Source organism: Magallana gigas, chromosome 2 (genome assembly GCF_963853765.1).
Source record: "Magallana gigas chromosome 2, xbMagGiga1.1, whole genome shotgun sequence".
NCBI classification, from domain to species: Eukaryota; Metazoa; Mollusca; class Bivalvia; order Ostreida; family Ostreidae; genus Magallana; species Magallana gigas.
The window spans coordinates 4,295,912-4,312,517 of record NC_088854.1 but is presented as its reverse complement, the minus strand read 5'-3'; the positions used below and the strand labels follow the sequence as shown (position 1 = coordinate 4,312,517).

General features: G+C 32.6%; 1 protein-coding gene across 2 annotated transcripts; it reads left to right on the top strand.

The window, feature by feature from the left end:
* Positions 1-3: 3 nt before the first annotated feature.
* LOC136272651 (uncharacterized) lies at positions 4-16,495 on the top strand. 2 transcript variants are annotated; one of them, XM_066074609.1, is made up of 8 exons: positions 11-233; positions 13,729-13,797; positions 13,907-14,155; positions 14,249-14,332; positions 14,907-15,020; positions 15,198-15,395; positions 15,667-15,765; positions 16,007-16,495. In XM_066074609.1, the coding sequence occupies exons 1-8, from the start codon at positions 123-125 to the stop codon at positions 16,145-16,147; spliced, it is 1,065 nt and encodes a 354-aa protein (XP_065930681.1). In that variant the 5' UTR covers positions 11-122; the 3' UTR covers positions 16,148-16,495. The 2 variants fall into 2 exon arrangements, with proteins under 2 accessions (XP_065930682.1, XP_065930681.1); XM_066074610.1 differs by lacking the exon at positions 13,729-13,797 and having other exon boundaries at positions 4-233.
* Positions 16,496-16,606: the final 111 nt, after the last annotated feature.

Genomic DNA, 16,606 nt, shown 5'->3' with positions numbered 1-16,606 from the left:
AACGTCAGCGAAAAACAAATGTCAAGCAATTATATTCTATAACAATTAATTTGAAACAAGCTTTGAAGTCTTATTTGTAATGCTAAATAACTCGCTTTAAAGTCTTGTTATATTTTTTGGAAATGACATTGAAGGGAAACACACAAGTTGAAGTCTTTTATGCTGAAGAGCATACCACACAGATTGACGTCATTAGTATTGAAAAAGAGGACACAACAAACTCGCCACAAAAGGTAAATAATATACAATCATTGCTTTATCTTTTAAAGGATATACATATAACCTGTTGGAGTGTCCGTATGACTGAGACAACAGTAAAATCAATAATATTATCCAAAGTTGTATAAAACTGAAGACATGAAATATACTAACTCAATACCTATGCCATTAAAAATTGATAAATTAATAAGATGGATAAAATATATCTATATCGTCAAAGAGACGTCACAATATCGTTTCTATCAAAATATCGAGACGTCAAAATTCAATTTGTATGTATCATTAACTGTATATTTCCATAGTTTAATGCAAAATAAATTATCTCTATTTCGAATCATTAGAAATAGTTACGCTATCTTAATTAGATTTAGCACCCGATTTTAAAATATATCAATTTAATTTAACCAGCCAGAAGTAATCCCTATTGAAAAAAATGATAACTAATATAATTCACAATAATGTTGTATGCATACTTAATTGTTTTTGGTGGGCTCTGCTTAAAGCAGAGTCCTGGCTGTAGGCAGGCAAATCGCCAGTGTTACTATAAATAGCACAACTTCAAAAGGAAACAAAAAACCAAACAGCGTCAAGGTAAAAGCTTCCGCTATACCAAATAGTTACACAAAGAGCCATGTTTTGTCAAAAGTGTTGGCTTTTCCTTTTTTTTTAATTTCGAGAGAATTGCTAGTTAATTTTTTAGTTTTCTTATTAATAACGTACTTTAAAAACAAAACAGTATGCATTTTGGACACATTCAATGCGCATGAATTTACATGAACTACTTTGCTGCGCGTTGAATAAATGGGGAATGAATATATAACATTTGTTGCAAAATTCATGTCAGCAACTGTTGAACTTTTTTCTACTAGACAGACATATTTTTGTTTATAGCCGATAACAAAATTTGGCCGCTTTCTGACGCTTTGCCAACATTAAAAGCATGAGAGAGAGAGAGGGAGAGAGAGAGAGAGAGTCTGTTCAGTCTTTACTACACAATATGCATAAAGACACACCAGAGGAGCTCGGCTTTCAGTACTTCAGTACTTTAATTTGTTGTTGAAATTATATTTAAGGTCTCCTTTCTAAATCCAGATATTAAAAGTTGCTGGTACTGTACCAGTTATCGGTCAAGACCAGTTATCGGCTAAACTGAGATTTCGGGATTATATCTCGCGAGTATCCGAGATTTTTTATTCAGTCATCTGTTTCATATAAAGAAGTGTAAGTTTGCCTAAAAACTTTCTTGTTTATGTTTTAAACATGAGCTTGAACGGCCATTGTTTACTGCTGATTTACATCTTTGCACTTTTAGCATGGGGTGTGACGTAATAAGTTAAAAATAAAATACAATTTAGTTGTGTTACGTTATAATATCCCTCCTCTTATTTGATATATACTATCAATGCAAATATCATATATAAGTTGAATATATTGCATAGTCTACGGTTTTGTGTATTACCGTAAAATAACAAACGAATACTTTTGAGTTTTGTTTAGGTATCATAACCCCTACGACCTTTAGTCTGACCCAACAAGGGGCACAATTCAAATTACATTTTGCAGAGTGAATAGGGATTTAACTATGCTGTTATCACGAAGCCGATATCTAAAAGAGTAAATTGGAAAAAAAATCGACAAATTTACTTAAAGGCAAAAAAAAAAACCCCAACAACAAGATGTTTTGGGTTTCAATTTTTGAAAATAAACAGTTCACCATTTCAAGTATGTCAAGTGTTATCTCAAAATATTAATAAATACGAATACACGGTAAGAAAACATTAAATTTCAGCTGATTTCTTGGAGAGTATAAGAAGCGCCATTGAGCGGTAAAGGGCCGGTAGAACTATTTCATATAATTTTAGAATTAACTCCTTTGTATTTGAAACTCTCCTTATCAGTTTGAAATGAAACAATAAATAAGTTTAAAGACAATTTGTTTACGGAGCATGGTGCCCGTAAAACTGATCGCAATTATTACAAAATCCCACTATGTCTAAACGGTTTAACACAATTAATCCCAATAGCACACTGACTATATCAATTAAAATAATATTTTATAAATCTCCAAAACAAAGAACTATTTTTACAGTGCGCGGTATTAACTATGAAAGAAAGAATAAAAGCAACACTTATTGTAAATATTTACATTCCACATAATTTTTTGCTTGTAATGTGTATTGAAAGCTACGGCATTTATTACACTATATTTACATTCAACATACAATGTATTTTTGCTTCTAAATTGTGTTGAGAGCTACGGCAGTTATTTAAGAAATAAACAACGTTATTTAGTGAACATGGCGTAATAAATAATAATTGCTCTGTTGGCATATTCCAATATGCCAGCAGAACAGTTGCTATTCATAACGCCATGTTCACTAAATAATCGTTGTTTATTACTAATATTTGCATTTTACCACTCGCAAATACTCTGTATTAGCACAGACCTTGACATTTAGCTATTGCATCAAAAATAAGCATTCCGACTGTAATGTATCTTTTTAATTTACATAGATTTGTTAACAGAATCAATGATATGTTATAGCGAGCGCAGCTCGCCGGCGCACAGCGAGCTCTACCGGCGGGGCGTGTGTGAATAGAAAATTCGGACTATTTGCACATTCATTCAACGGATTTTTTTGGCGTCAGTAAATCGGACCAGTTATGCCTTGTTTTAATCGTCCCAGTAGTTCCCTGTAATTATTGTTTCCCATTTCACACTCTCACGAGAACAAGATATAAGACTATGTACATGCATTATAAATATACTGCTGACACAACGCAAGACTAACGGAGTTATCGTCCTTTCGAGTGACGTCACAATGGATTTCTTACACATAGATCCGACAGAATTTTTCGGCGTCAGTAAATTTCGATCCACAATGCAATTCCTCAATGTCGGTCGATCTCACTAGACTGGATACCATCTCGCGAGAATTTGAGAAACAGATAAATTATGTAATTTAAAGAACATCATACTTTTAAGTAAACAAAACAGTATATTTCGCGTAGGTTTTTTTCCAGGGTGTTTTCAAAGAGACAGACGACACTTGACCGACGTGAACTTTGACGTCACAATAAGGGGAAATTACTCTAAGTAGTTATTGTAAATCTGCTGAAATATAAATACCAAAATCTTCTCAAAATCTTGCAGAGCTAACGAATGGGGACATTTCTTCAAAGATAGGAAACAGCTGTAACTTGCTCTCATTTGGATGAATGCTCACATTTATTTTATTCACTATATTTACGGTAATTTCCAGGAATGTTTTTTTAAAAGGGGGCTTGGCAACATCATTCAATAAATCTTCGCAAGCAAAAAGAAAAAGAAATTCTCAAAATCAGGAAAATTCTAATCTGGGTGAAGAATTGGGATTGCGTAGTATGCCTTTAGCTCTTTAGCTGCTCAATAGTGTCTTTATTTTCACTTCCATTTATTACATGCTCCCGGGGGATCCATTTTCCTTATATGATGAGCAATTTTTTTTTGGTAAATTTGATTTTTATTAACGGGGGAGGGGGGGACTCTGTGATAAGTCAATTTTTTATATGTAAGTTTAAGAAAAATGTCTGCTGCAAGAAAAGAGGAAATAAATTGTAATGTACATTATGTTAAAATCTTTATTATTCAACAACATTTTATCTGAGATCAATTCTATATATTAATAGATAACAAAATTATGAATAATGAAAATTTACTGTAAAAATAGGCATGTTTAATTTATTCTGCATCCCAGTTCATTTATTTACTTTACGTCGCTACTTTTATTTTTATTGTTTTATCATAATTCATTATTTTATCACATGCTGCGCACGCCCAAACGGTCGCACCGTAATACCTATTACAATGTAACAGTAATTCCTTGAAAATGTTATTATAGCGAGCGCAGCTCGCCGGCGAGCGAGGCGAGCTCTAAGAACCAGTGTGCGCGGGAAAAAGAACGAGCTAAACCTACAGTTCATCAAACAAATTTTTTTGTCTACGTCCCATAATGCTCTCTAATGTTTTCACCCGTGGTGCTATGCCAAAAATGGCCGACTTTTAACTCGTAATTTAGGGTGACTTAAAGTTTGAAGACACGTTTTGAGTACCGCATATGTTTTGGCGAGACTCAAAAGATTTGTTACATGTTTCCATACCTCCGTATTGAGTCGAGAAACGTAAACAAAGACGAACAAAGTCATGGATGACGTCACAGTGCACTCGCGCTATATTTCCCGCGATAAATTTAGAGGTGGATCAAACATCTGTAATGAGTGTACTGGCTATTTCAGTATAGACTGCGATACCTGCCTCATTGACATATGATTTGTTTTTGATTTTTTTTAATATAGAGATTTTATGTATATTTACTAGCAAGGCCATACTTTACTGTCATATCGATCCATTTTTAAGCTCATTGTGCATGCATGTACAGTAGGCATGTAAGTATACGAGTAGAGAGGAAATAAACAATAGGACATTTTGAACTAAATAAAAAGGAATAAAATGAAAAAATAAAATAAACAATAAATAAAATTATGTAGATATTGCATATAGTCAGACCATCAAATTTAAAAGTGGGAAATTACACACCAACAAACAGAACCGGTCTCTCTCTCTCTCTCTCTCTCGCTCTCTCTCTCTCTCTCTCTCTCTCTCTCTCTCTCTCTCTCTCTCTCTCTCTCTCTCTCTCTCTCTCTCTCTCTCTCTCTCTCTCTCTCTCTCTCTTTCTCTCTCTGTAGGGGGTTGCGCTGTATGTATCATAACCATTAAAATGAGTACATTTGGAATACTTATTGTAGAGCAATACTCTCTCAAAAATTCTTTGACGTTCGTTGATGCCTAAATAAAACTATAAGTTGACAATGATGCAAGGTGTGTGTAATTCTTGCTGCGCTCGCCAGAACGGTAGCACCGTAAAGCATATTAAGACATGAGTTAATTTTAAGGTAAGGTTTGCGGCTTGCATTTTTTAGAGGTTGTACCAAAGTTACATACCATTTTGTTCACTATACTAAAGTCTTTTTTTTCATGAAATTCAAATGATTTTGCCCGTCCCGTTTTATAACTACAAAAGGTCAAAGTTCATGATTTCCAATTTTCATTTAATGAAATGTTAACAATTTCGTGAAAATATGTACATTTTATAAGTGACTATTATGGGGGTTATTTATGCTTAAAATGTTCGAAAATAATATCACTATTAATATCATGATTCACTTTTATTGATTTCTGATGAACTATCTAAAAATAGAATAAAATGCAACAAAAGTCTTAATTTTGGACTACTATTATGAAAGCGAAAACATCTTATTTGAAACCTTTCCAAGTCCACCGATTTCAGGAAAAACGTATCTTAGAATATGTGTAATCTGATGTTTCTAGAACACTATTCAAAACCATATGATGCGGATTTTGTTTTCGTGGATATTGATAAAATGCTTGTGTCCTTTTATTTTTTCATTGAAACTAAAAAAAAACGCGAAATAAACCTGAAATCAATTTTGACGTCATATAAATTTTGACGTCATAACTGAAATAAAAGGTAGTTGGTGTTACGTCACAATGAAAATGTGTGAGTTATCTCCCTGTAACCGCAAACCGTACCTTAAAATTCATCAATTTTATGGAGAAAAACGCATAATGTATCGTATAATGGTTTATGTTTACATTCTACTGTGTTTTTCCATTAAATTCCGTGATGTTTACATGCCTCTAAATGCAACACCTATTCACTGCGTATGAATTTACAAGTAATTTACATAAGTAGTTCTCAAACAGTGATTTCTATGTTATCGGTTAAAAATGTATTTCATAAATGTTGTCAAAACACCATGTTTTATAATTATTCAACAAAACAGTTGACTTTATTGTTAAAACCAACATTTCAATAGTTATTTTTCATGGATTATATTTTCATGCTCGTCGATCTCATCTCGAACAGTCTCTGTAATAACCAGTTTAAACCGGTTTTACAAATCAGCTGTTCTTGCTGTTACTAATTTACTCCTTCCGTGATCTGCACTTTATATCGATTTATTTAAGTAAACAATTGATTTCTTCAGTAGGGGAATGTAAATATAAGCATTAAATGATTTATTTTTGACGTCGTCGTGTCAATAACTGCCGTCAGATGAGCAGACACATTATCATAACGCGCTAACGCGCGTTATTCAATTTGTCTGCTCACCTGACGGCAGTTATTGACACGACGACGTCAAAAATAAATCATTCAATGCTATAAAATCTATAACGTCATGGAAAGGTATATGACGTCACACCTTTATGACATCATATGCCAACAGAGCAATTGCTATTCATAACGCCATGATCACTAAATAATCGTTGTTTATTACTTATATTTGCATTTTACCACTCGCAAATACCCTGTAGTAGCCTAGACCTTGACATTTAGTTATTACATCAAAAGTAAACATTCAGACTGTAATGTATCTTTTTAATTCACATAGATTTGTTAACAGAATCAATGATATGTTATAACAGTAATTCCTTTAAAATGTTATCAAAAACATGTTTTAATAATATGCTTTACGGTGCGACCGTTGGGGCGAGCACAGCATGTGATCAAACAATGAATTATAATAAATCAATAAAAATAAAATTAACAACGTAAAATTTGAATGCCAAAAAAAAATAAAACAAACCTATTTTTCAGTAAATTTTCATTATTCATAGCTTATAAGATTTGTTATAATTTATTTATTTATAAGTAGAACAGTAGTTTAATCTCAGATACAATGTTGTTGAATAATAAAGATTTTAATATATAAATATTCATTGCACTGTATCTCCTCTTTTAAAGTGACTGTAACGTCAGTTCATCCCCCTTTTTTTGCAGAAGACATTTTTTCTTAAACCTACTTATAAAACTTGACTCATCATAGAGCTCCCCCCATGTTAAAAAAATAATATTTCATTTTTTTCCAGTTTACACATAGAAAATCGACTTATCATGGATTTTCACCCTCCACTTTAAAAAAAATTAATGTTTGATTATTATTTTTTTAATCATATTAAAAGAACATGGTGCCCCCCCCCCCCCCCCCCCCCCGCATGTAATAAATGGAAGTGAAAATAAAGAAACCATTGAACTGCTAAAGAGCCGAAGGATTAGAATTTTCATGATATTTTTTTCTTTTTGCTTGCAAAGATTTTTTGGATGATGAGGCTGCAATCCACCCATCCACCCACCCACTCCCTTTTAAAAAAAAGGCGATGCTACGTGTACGTTCCAGGAATTTACCGTACTTATAGTGAATAAAATAAATGTGAGCATTCATCCAAATGAGTGCAATTTACAACTGTTACTTGTATTTGAAGAAATGTCCTTATTCTTCAGCTGTTCTTTAGAGCTCTTAGCCTTTGCAAGATTTTGAGAGGATTTTGATTTACAATAACTTCAATTAGAGTAATTTCCCCTTATCAGTGCTTATTGTGACGTCAAAGCTGACGTTGGTTAAGTGTCGCCTGACTCTTTAAAACTCCGATGAGAAATAAAAGTACGCGAAGTATACTGTTTTACTTACTTTAAAAAGCATGATGTTCTTAAAATTACACATCTTATATATGCTTCTCAAAAGTTGTACATGTACTTTGATTCTCGCGAGAACGTGAGGTTGGAAACCATTGGTACTATGGATTGTGGGTCAAAATTTACTGACGCCGAAAAAATCTATCTGATCAATGTGTAAAACATTGTGACGTCACTCGATTATTTTTGATTGAGAGTGTACTGACGTGAACTTTAGAGGTAGCACTGACTGTATGTCGTATAGTAGGCTCATACATCGTTTTTGTTTTTATTGTCTTGCTGATTCTCGTGAGAGTGTGAAGTGATAAAAATTGCCATGATTACAGGGAACTACTGGGACGATTAAAACATTGCATTACTGGTCCGATTTACTGACGCCAAAATCCGTTGAATGAATGTGCAACTAGTCCGAATTTTCTATTCACACATGCCTTGCCGGTAGAGCTTGCTTCGCTCCGGCGCTGCGCGCCGGCGAGCTGCGCTCGCTATTATATGCAAATACGTAAATTTTAATGGAGTTGGAGAAAAACACATGATGTATCGTATAGTGGTTTAAATCTATAACGTCATGGAAAAGTATATATAACGTTACTTCTTATGACGTCATAGTATACTGACAGAGCAATTGCGATTATAGAGAAATAATTGCAGCTCCTCCGTATGGGCTTACAGTGGGAAAGAACAATGGAAATGCAAAAATAGAAAAATATTTGCATATCTATTGTTCTTTCCCATTGTAAGTCCATACGGAGGAACTGCAATTATGTTTTTATAATCGCAATTGCTAGCTGTCTGTTCTATTTCTATTATACAATTTTCTTGAGAGTCTATAATACGACCCAAATTTGATTTTTTTTTCAAAGATTAAAGGAGCATGGTCACGATGTTGATATCATTTTAATTTCAGTTTTTTATCATTTACAATGCTTTTGGAATGCATTTCTACTGATCAAATGAAAGAGCTAGAGCCACGAAGCATCAAAAAATGCCCTATCATTAAAAATTACCATATTTTGGTAAAATATAGGGTAGAATCTTAGCTTTTCATAACTGTTTTTCTTTTTTCGATATCTATCATACTTTTTTATAAACGGAGTTTACAATATGGCATTGTTTTGATGAAAAATGTAGAACAGACGTCATTTTTGTTAAGTAACGCCATGAAATGATAAAACTACGTATGACTTGAATCTAATAAAATAAACAAAAAACAAATAAAATTATCATGTAGACATTATAATTAATTTATGAAAATAAATTTATTGATGAAAATAGCATGAAAAGATGATTAACAATAAAGTTTAAAACATATTACAGGACCAGTGCTGAAGGTCAATATAACGGCGGTACATTTAAATATGTCGGTGTCTTAAAAGTTCTTTTTTCTGCAATTTGAAACTGCATGAAGTAATGCTGATGATGCGCAATGTATAACTGACGATTAATCATTGAATTCTACCAATGCAATCACAAATGATAAAAAATAAATATATAAATATGAGAGATATACGGTTATTGAATTTAATAGAGATATATGTAATCTCGAATTTTGATGCATTACTGTAACAGTCTGTGTGCATTATTCTAAATGATTATTTTACTTGTTTCAAGGCTTCGATATTTTCACCCGATCTTGGCGCTTTACAGCAGTTAGATGCCAGGGTTCAGTCCTTTGAAATGTTTTATTTTCCCAGTTTCCCGTGGGCTCACCATGCGTTCACTTGCGCTCTCCGCTCCGCTCCGTTCCCGCTCATCGTTCACAAATCACCGTGCGTTCACAAAGATTTCGCCTTGCGCTCACTGCGTTCGTTCAGTGTTCACTAATTGTTTAGTCAGATAATATTATATTTAGGCTTATAACAATACAAACATTTAGTTTATTGTTATTTTTTCCTGATTACCAACGAAACACAATGTAACAATACCGCCCGTGGCACTCCGAATAAATCGTTCATCTTGCGTTCACATAGAGTACATATATCGTTCAACGTTCACTTTGCGCTTGTGTTTGCGCTCTGCGTTCGCTCACAGTTCACCGTTCATAAGCGCTATCCAAATTCGGCTCAGCGAGCACTCGCCGTTCGTTTAGAGTGCACTCACTGTGCGCTCACCCTTCACAAACTGTTCAAGTGAAAAATAAAACTTTTCAGCGACTGTGTATATGTAATGGATATACTACTGTCTAGTATGCCGAAAGCAGTTCTGTATGAAATAATATAAAACAGTTTCGAGGCCCGTTATCGGGCCGAGAACAGTGATATTTTTTCATACAGAAGTGTTTGAGGCATATATAGTACTTAAATCACTCCATTGAATATCATTGTTGATTCCTGAGACAGTCCGATTTTAAAGAATAACAGTGTTGTAACCATTGATAATGGTCTGATATTAAGAAGCTCTCTAATATAATCGGACTGTCACAAGTAACATTTTTGACTGCTGGAACAAGGGAATGACATTACAGCAGTGTTTTAATGTTCATTAATTAAATGAAAAAAGAATATCGATTTCTTTAAAAATATTCTTATGAGTTATATATTCCTTATAAATGCCATAACGTCTATTAATTTACATTTCATTTTTTCTAGTGATATTCATGTACTTTGAGAATTGTTACAAGTGATAAGCTATCCGTAAATGTTTTGAGAATTAAGATCATATTTCAGAGAGAGAGAGAGAGAGAGAGAGAGAGAGAGAGAGAGAGAGAGAGAGAATGTGGGTTTACTATTTTGAATCGAAGATAGGTTAAAATGAACATTTTTATTTAAAACATCAAGCAGTAGCACATAAATAATGTCGTAAAATTGTCTTGAAAAGTCGAATTCATAGCAAGCATGTAGAATTTGTGGTATCATATATACAGATTTGTAGTGAACTCGGCCGTAAATCGATTTTTTCAGAGGGTAGGGAAGGGGGGGGGGGGGGGGTTGAATGGAAACAAATACTGTTTTAAATCTCTCTGTACTCATCGTTGTTGTTTTTTTTTAAGAAAGGGCCCGGCAATCTGAATTTTTTTCTATGTGCCATACAAGAAAAACCTTAATTAGATTTAATACGCATAAAATAATCAAAGATGATTTCAATCGAGAATTTTATAGGCAAAAGTAAGTCACCGATGTTCACAAATTTAGGGTTATTTTTTATTTAATTGGACAAATTATCAACAAAGACATCGCAATTAGAATAAGACTTCTATATAGTGCACATGCTGATAATGTATTCTAAGTTGTGTATACCAACAGCCGTCTTGATCGAAACGGACACAATCGATCTTTTAAGAAATGAGTGTAACTGCATGTAACGGTTCACCGGAAATACATTGACCACGCGACGAATCAACACTGATCAACGGGTGGCTGATAAAGAAAAGACGTATGCATGCATTGGCAAAATGTTTTTTATGCAAGGGACGATGGCTTAATATTCAATTACAGCTGTACTTAGGAATTAAATAATCGAGTTTTTTGACGAAGTTTATCATGTGTTCACGTGATGTCGACTGTCTTTCTCCCGCAGTATTCAGGAACACGTACTTGTGTGAAAAAAATCGCTTGCATCTTTCCTTTCGTTTAATGCATTTCACCGTTTGACAAAAAACCCACAACTAGCTACTTATACATGCTATCGCTTATTCTACATAAAGGTATAGGAATATATATTTACATACGTACGTACAATGTTAACTTTGCCAATTAAATTTTTTTCTGTTTGTCAGCAATGTTCATGTATCTCATATTCTACTGCAATTGAATAATACCGTGGTACATAGAAATATTGCTTTTTAAAAATGCAGACTTTACTGGTAAATTCTATTGGCAAAATACTGAAAGAACTCAAGATTCCATGTACAGATTCAACTGACGTCGCAAACGTCAAACTATGACGTCATTGATGATGCACGATGTAAGCATGAATACACAGTATAAAATTACTAGATAAAACATGTTAAAGTTCAGTTAATATGCATTTCTTCCTCAAATATTTAATAAAATGATGATTTTGTAAATAATCACATATAATTCTTTATCATTATTAATTAAATTCTGCTATTTCAATAAAAAGGAAGCAAATAATTACCCTAAAATAGAGTGGTCAGTTTTATTTTCTGTTACGAAAATTTTCAAGATTTGTAAAATACACATTGGCCACACTTGAGTACCTCTACGAAATTTTGCAGGCAGAAGCATTTATGCAATATCTCTCAGTTTTAAAAGTTTCAAAGAGGTACTCAAGTGTGGCCACATTCAAATTTGGGAAATACTGCAGTAAAATCTACAATTTTCAGCTATTTTTAACGATCATAGTATGTTTGATGATGCGCATGTGCTAAACGGTGGGGCCTAAGTGAAAAAAATTGATATGCGTAGAAGCAGAATATTGTGCCCTACATTAAAAGTAATTACAATTTGTATTGTTTCAAACTTGAGTTTTGAGAAAATTTTAAGGCACATTTTGATACTTCGTGGCTCTAGCTGGTTACTAAAATTATTAGAGTTATGCCGCTTGATTTATTCAGTCAGTCGGAGAGTTATAAACAAGACACAGGGCTCGAAATTTTTTGACAAGTAAACAAGGGTCGTGCCCTGTTTTTATTTACACAGGTGCAATATACCAGTAAACAATCTTTTCCAGGATGATTTGTTCATTTTCTTATTCATTTTAAGCATAAATAAACGGTTCCAAACGTTTAACACATTCATATAAGGTCTAGAACTCGAAATTTAGCTTAACATTCAAAATGTGAACAATAGCCTTGTTTACATTTCAAAGAATTATAAGCCCTGTAACTCGCTTTTAACTCAACGAATGACACTCATAATTTGGTTTCCTACTAAAAATGTCTTACTGAAGCATTATAAACATTAAAATTTGAAAAAATGAATTTTGACCTCTATTGTAGCCATGCCCCTTTAAAACAATGATGCAACGTTGTATTTTGCGGTTCTTGTGCACTTTCGCAAAACAATTTAGTACGACATTTCAGAGATGAATCTAACTGTTTGAATGTAAAGTTTCACTGAAATAAACCTTGAAATAGTTTTTTTTAAGCTCTAAATAATGTTTATTAGAGCTCAATCACCTGATTAAATGCAAATACTGATCAGAAGACTTCAATAATCAAGTTTGAGGACATACACAAAGTTGCAAATGCTCGTTAATTTGAATTGTCTCGAACGAGGAACAGGTGTTGGTGTTTTATAAAACAAACATTTGCCTTATGATTCTAAATTGGGAATATTGATGAGGATGCTTACTAGTGATGAAAAATAAGTCTTAAGTAACATTATTTTTGGTAAGTTCTTGTATATAAACACAACCATAGCGTCTATTTTCATTGCGTCGTCAAAGTGAACTGCTTGATATACGATATGATTTGCAATTTTTCAACTACATAATGGTGTCGGAAGCAAATTAAAAATTGGGGCGGCTAACCTTATCAAAAACCTAACAAGCAAAAAAAAAGGTCTTTGGATACGGTTTTGTAAAAAGGGGGAGGGGCTATTTGACAAAATCCATTTTATACCATCTTATATCAACTTTTGGTAGTAGAGATAGTTATGAAAGTTCGGACCAGAAGTATCTAATAAAGCATCACCCGTTTGATAAAGCAAATGTTTATTACACGGGTAGTTTATACGAAGCACGCACGCACGCACGCGTGTGTGCGTGCGGGTGGGTGGGTGGGTGGGTGTGTGTGTGTGTGTGTGTGCAAAGAGCATGGACGATTGATCTAGAAGTAGATAAAATGAACAGTGGTTGGCCCTTACACAATAAACATTAAAATTTTAAACTTTACTACATGTACAAAACCCAAACAAACAAGTTTACCATTAAAGGTGGGTTTTTATTTCAAAAATCAGCATACTACGATTCCAAGTGTTTATCTTAACAGTAAACGTCTTGTAATTCAAAAATATTGAATTCTTTTTTCGATTATTTTCGGGGATAAATCAATCAATATTTTAATTTACAGCATCATCAGAAAACCCCAAAAGAAAAGAGGGCATCTTGCATTGTTTTGTGTTTGAAAGGACTAATTATGGTATATATTAATCATTCATATTGATTTGCTTTGGAGAGAGTTTAACAAAATCTTGTTGTTGTTTTTTTATATTTCTCTTACTGCACATGAATTATTCTTTTTTTTATAGTTCGCAGCTGTTGTGTTAATATCATCAAGCGAGAACATTTCAAAGGCTAAACCATGTGATCTAGAGAAGGCTCTCAAATCAATTAGTTTAAACCATTATTTCCCTTGTAACCACCATGACATTAAGGATGATTCTTCAACACTTCGTAAATTGGGAATTGCATTGCTAGTTGTGAATTTTATTTTTTTCCTATTGATTTTGATTTTCCCATTGCTGCTTCCAGTATGCAAACTGCTAGTACGCACATTTGTAAGTAAATTCCATATTCGAATTGGCATCTTACAATATAAATTAATTTCCAGAAAGATATTCACATTTTAATTGCTAAACTCTTTTTTTCAGATTTTACTTGTTGCTATAAGTTCGGCGTTCACAATAATGGAATACAGAAGTATATTTTCTTTAAAAGCAGAGGAGAAAGATATGGTTTGCAAAATTTTTCATTATAGTTAAACCTTAGTCTGCACATTCACAATAATTTGCAATAGAAATATACAATGTATATCCTACATGCATAAGAATTGATACTGATTAATACAACATAATCTAAATTTTGGTTGTAACGCGCATTCTGATTGGCTTAAAAATTAGTGTATATAGTATAAAGAAGGTTGCCTACGTCATAGTAAGACTAACGTCAAAAACGTATCAATACGTCTAACGTTACCTTTGAATTTTGTATAATTTTACGTCATTTTAAAGGTGAAATGACTGTTTTAATTTACAATGAAGAGTAAACAAATTATAAGCAATGATTTCAATATTTATTAGTTTTATACGATATAAAATGGTTTGAAACAGTTTACGCTCTTTTAAAACACGCTTCGCGGTTTACAAAGCGTAAACTGCCTCAAACAATTCAATATTGTATAAAACGAATAAATATTGAATTCATTCCTTAAATAAATCAACAAGACATCTGAGAAAATTTAATTTAATTAGAAGTTTTTATCTAAATTGAAATGATATTCATTTAATTGATATAACAATTTGATTTTAGAATTATGTTCAATTACAATCAAATCTGACAATTTGGCTTGAGAGACATTTTACTTCTGACAATATCAGCAGTAGTGATGTAATATCAAATAACTGGAACAAGTTCTTTATCAAGGTAAGATATATCGAGGTAAAGCGGAAAAAACCTCTTCATAATTTGAAAAGTGTTTCAAAAATTATGTTTTAACAAATTAATTATAACTTTTATATTTTTTTTCAGAGTATGTCAGTTTGACATATTTGTTCGGTTATAAAATTAGTCAAAAATTTAAATTTCACAATCTTCTTGTAGTATGATTGCTGTGCCATTACCCAAGTCCAAGGAACGACCAACGACTTTGACAGCACTCCGTGGTGTACAACGGCAGGCACATGTCAGACAACAGCCTCCCAGATCCCTAAGACATGCTGTAATTATGTCACGGAGGAAGATTATGGAATTGCGCCACCCGGTTGCCATTCATCTGTTAATCCTGGAACGTTTAGATCGGTAAATGTTTTTCGTAAAAAAATTGGTAAATGTGATGTTGAGATTAAAACATCTGGTTTAATATTAGTGTACACAATTTAACAGAAAATCATTGTAATTTGGAAAAAGCAGTTCATAAAATTCACATTGAATTCAGTTTTTAATAATGCAATGAATTTTTTACTTAAATGCATAGAATGTATTTTATTAACTTGCGTTTTATAATACAGAGAGTACGTTTTTATCAGTTAGCAGTTTGTTTACAGTATTTACATTTCTATATATCTTACAGAATTGTATGAATGTAATAAAACAATTAAGCGTGGTTAACATTGACGAATGCCAACTAAGCCTGCTGCAGATGTCTTTAATCGTTATAGGGACTTTGGAGGTGAGAGTTTTATTCATATGTTTGACACTCTGTCACGCATTGATAAAACTTTATCTTTCATGATTACTTTGATACTGACAAATAAAATTGCAAATAAGTACTATTATAGATTCATTGACATGTTATGCATATTGTTATAAGGTTATGTTTCTTTTCACAAATATTTGTTTGTGTGCAAATACATTGAATTGTACTCATTACCGAAGTAACCGTTTATGATATGTTTTTTTTCTTTTTACAGCTGATTTTTGCAGCTTTTGAGATAATAGGGGCAATCATTTTATTGTGTATTTTTTGTGTCTTTAGTTTTAACAATTTAAAAGACGTAACGATTGTAATTAAAAAAATGCAGATTAAGAGAAGTCGAGATAGGAAGAATTAAACTATAAACAATCAGAAACTTCGACGCTTGTTGTTCTGAAAATATGTCTAACATGTAGAGTGTTAATATCAAGAATTAATACATATATAATTTTTTTATCATATATGTGTCCACCTAAATTTACAATCTTTTATATTTATTGTGATATTAATAATTCTTCTAAAACTTGACTTTTTTTGGCGTAGTTTGTTTATTTTAAAAAGATAGTTGTTTTTGAAATAATTATTAAAAACAATTGATATTATTTGCATGGTATACTTTTAAAATTTTTAATTTAAATATGTAAGTTTAATGTACGACTGGTGGACTACATATTGGACCCCACCTTCTGCTGCAATTTTGATATTTCACTGATCCAGTTTTATGTTTGTATCTATTATAAGTTCAACTGACTTTATTTATAAACGCTGTTCACACAAGCGATTATTTTCCTTAACCAAGGTACCAGCAGAACAGAGC

What these genes read in the sequence shown, in the direction of transcription:
- LOC136272651 (XM_066074609.1), top strand. Translation starts at nt 123, where the DNA reads ATGACATTGAAGGGAAACACACAAGTTGAAGTCTTTTATGCTGAAGAG. An exon ending in CAACAAACTCGCCACAAAAG is followed by an intron (nt 234 to 13,728) that starts GTAAATAATATA and finishes TTTAATTTACAG; the next exon opens with CATCATCAGAAAACCCCAAA. An exon ending in GTTTGAAAGGACTAATTATG is followed by an intron (nt 13,798 to 13,906) that starts GTATATATTAAT and finishes TTTTTTTTATAG; the next exon opens with TTCGCAGCTGTTGTGTTAAT.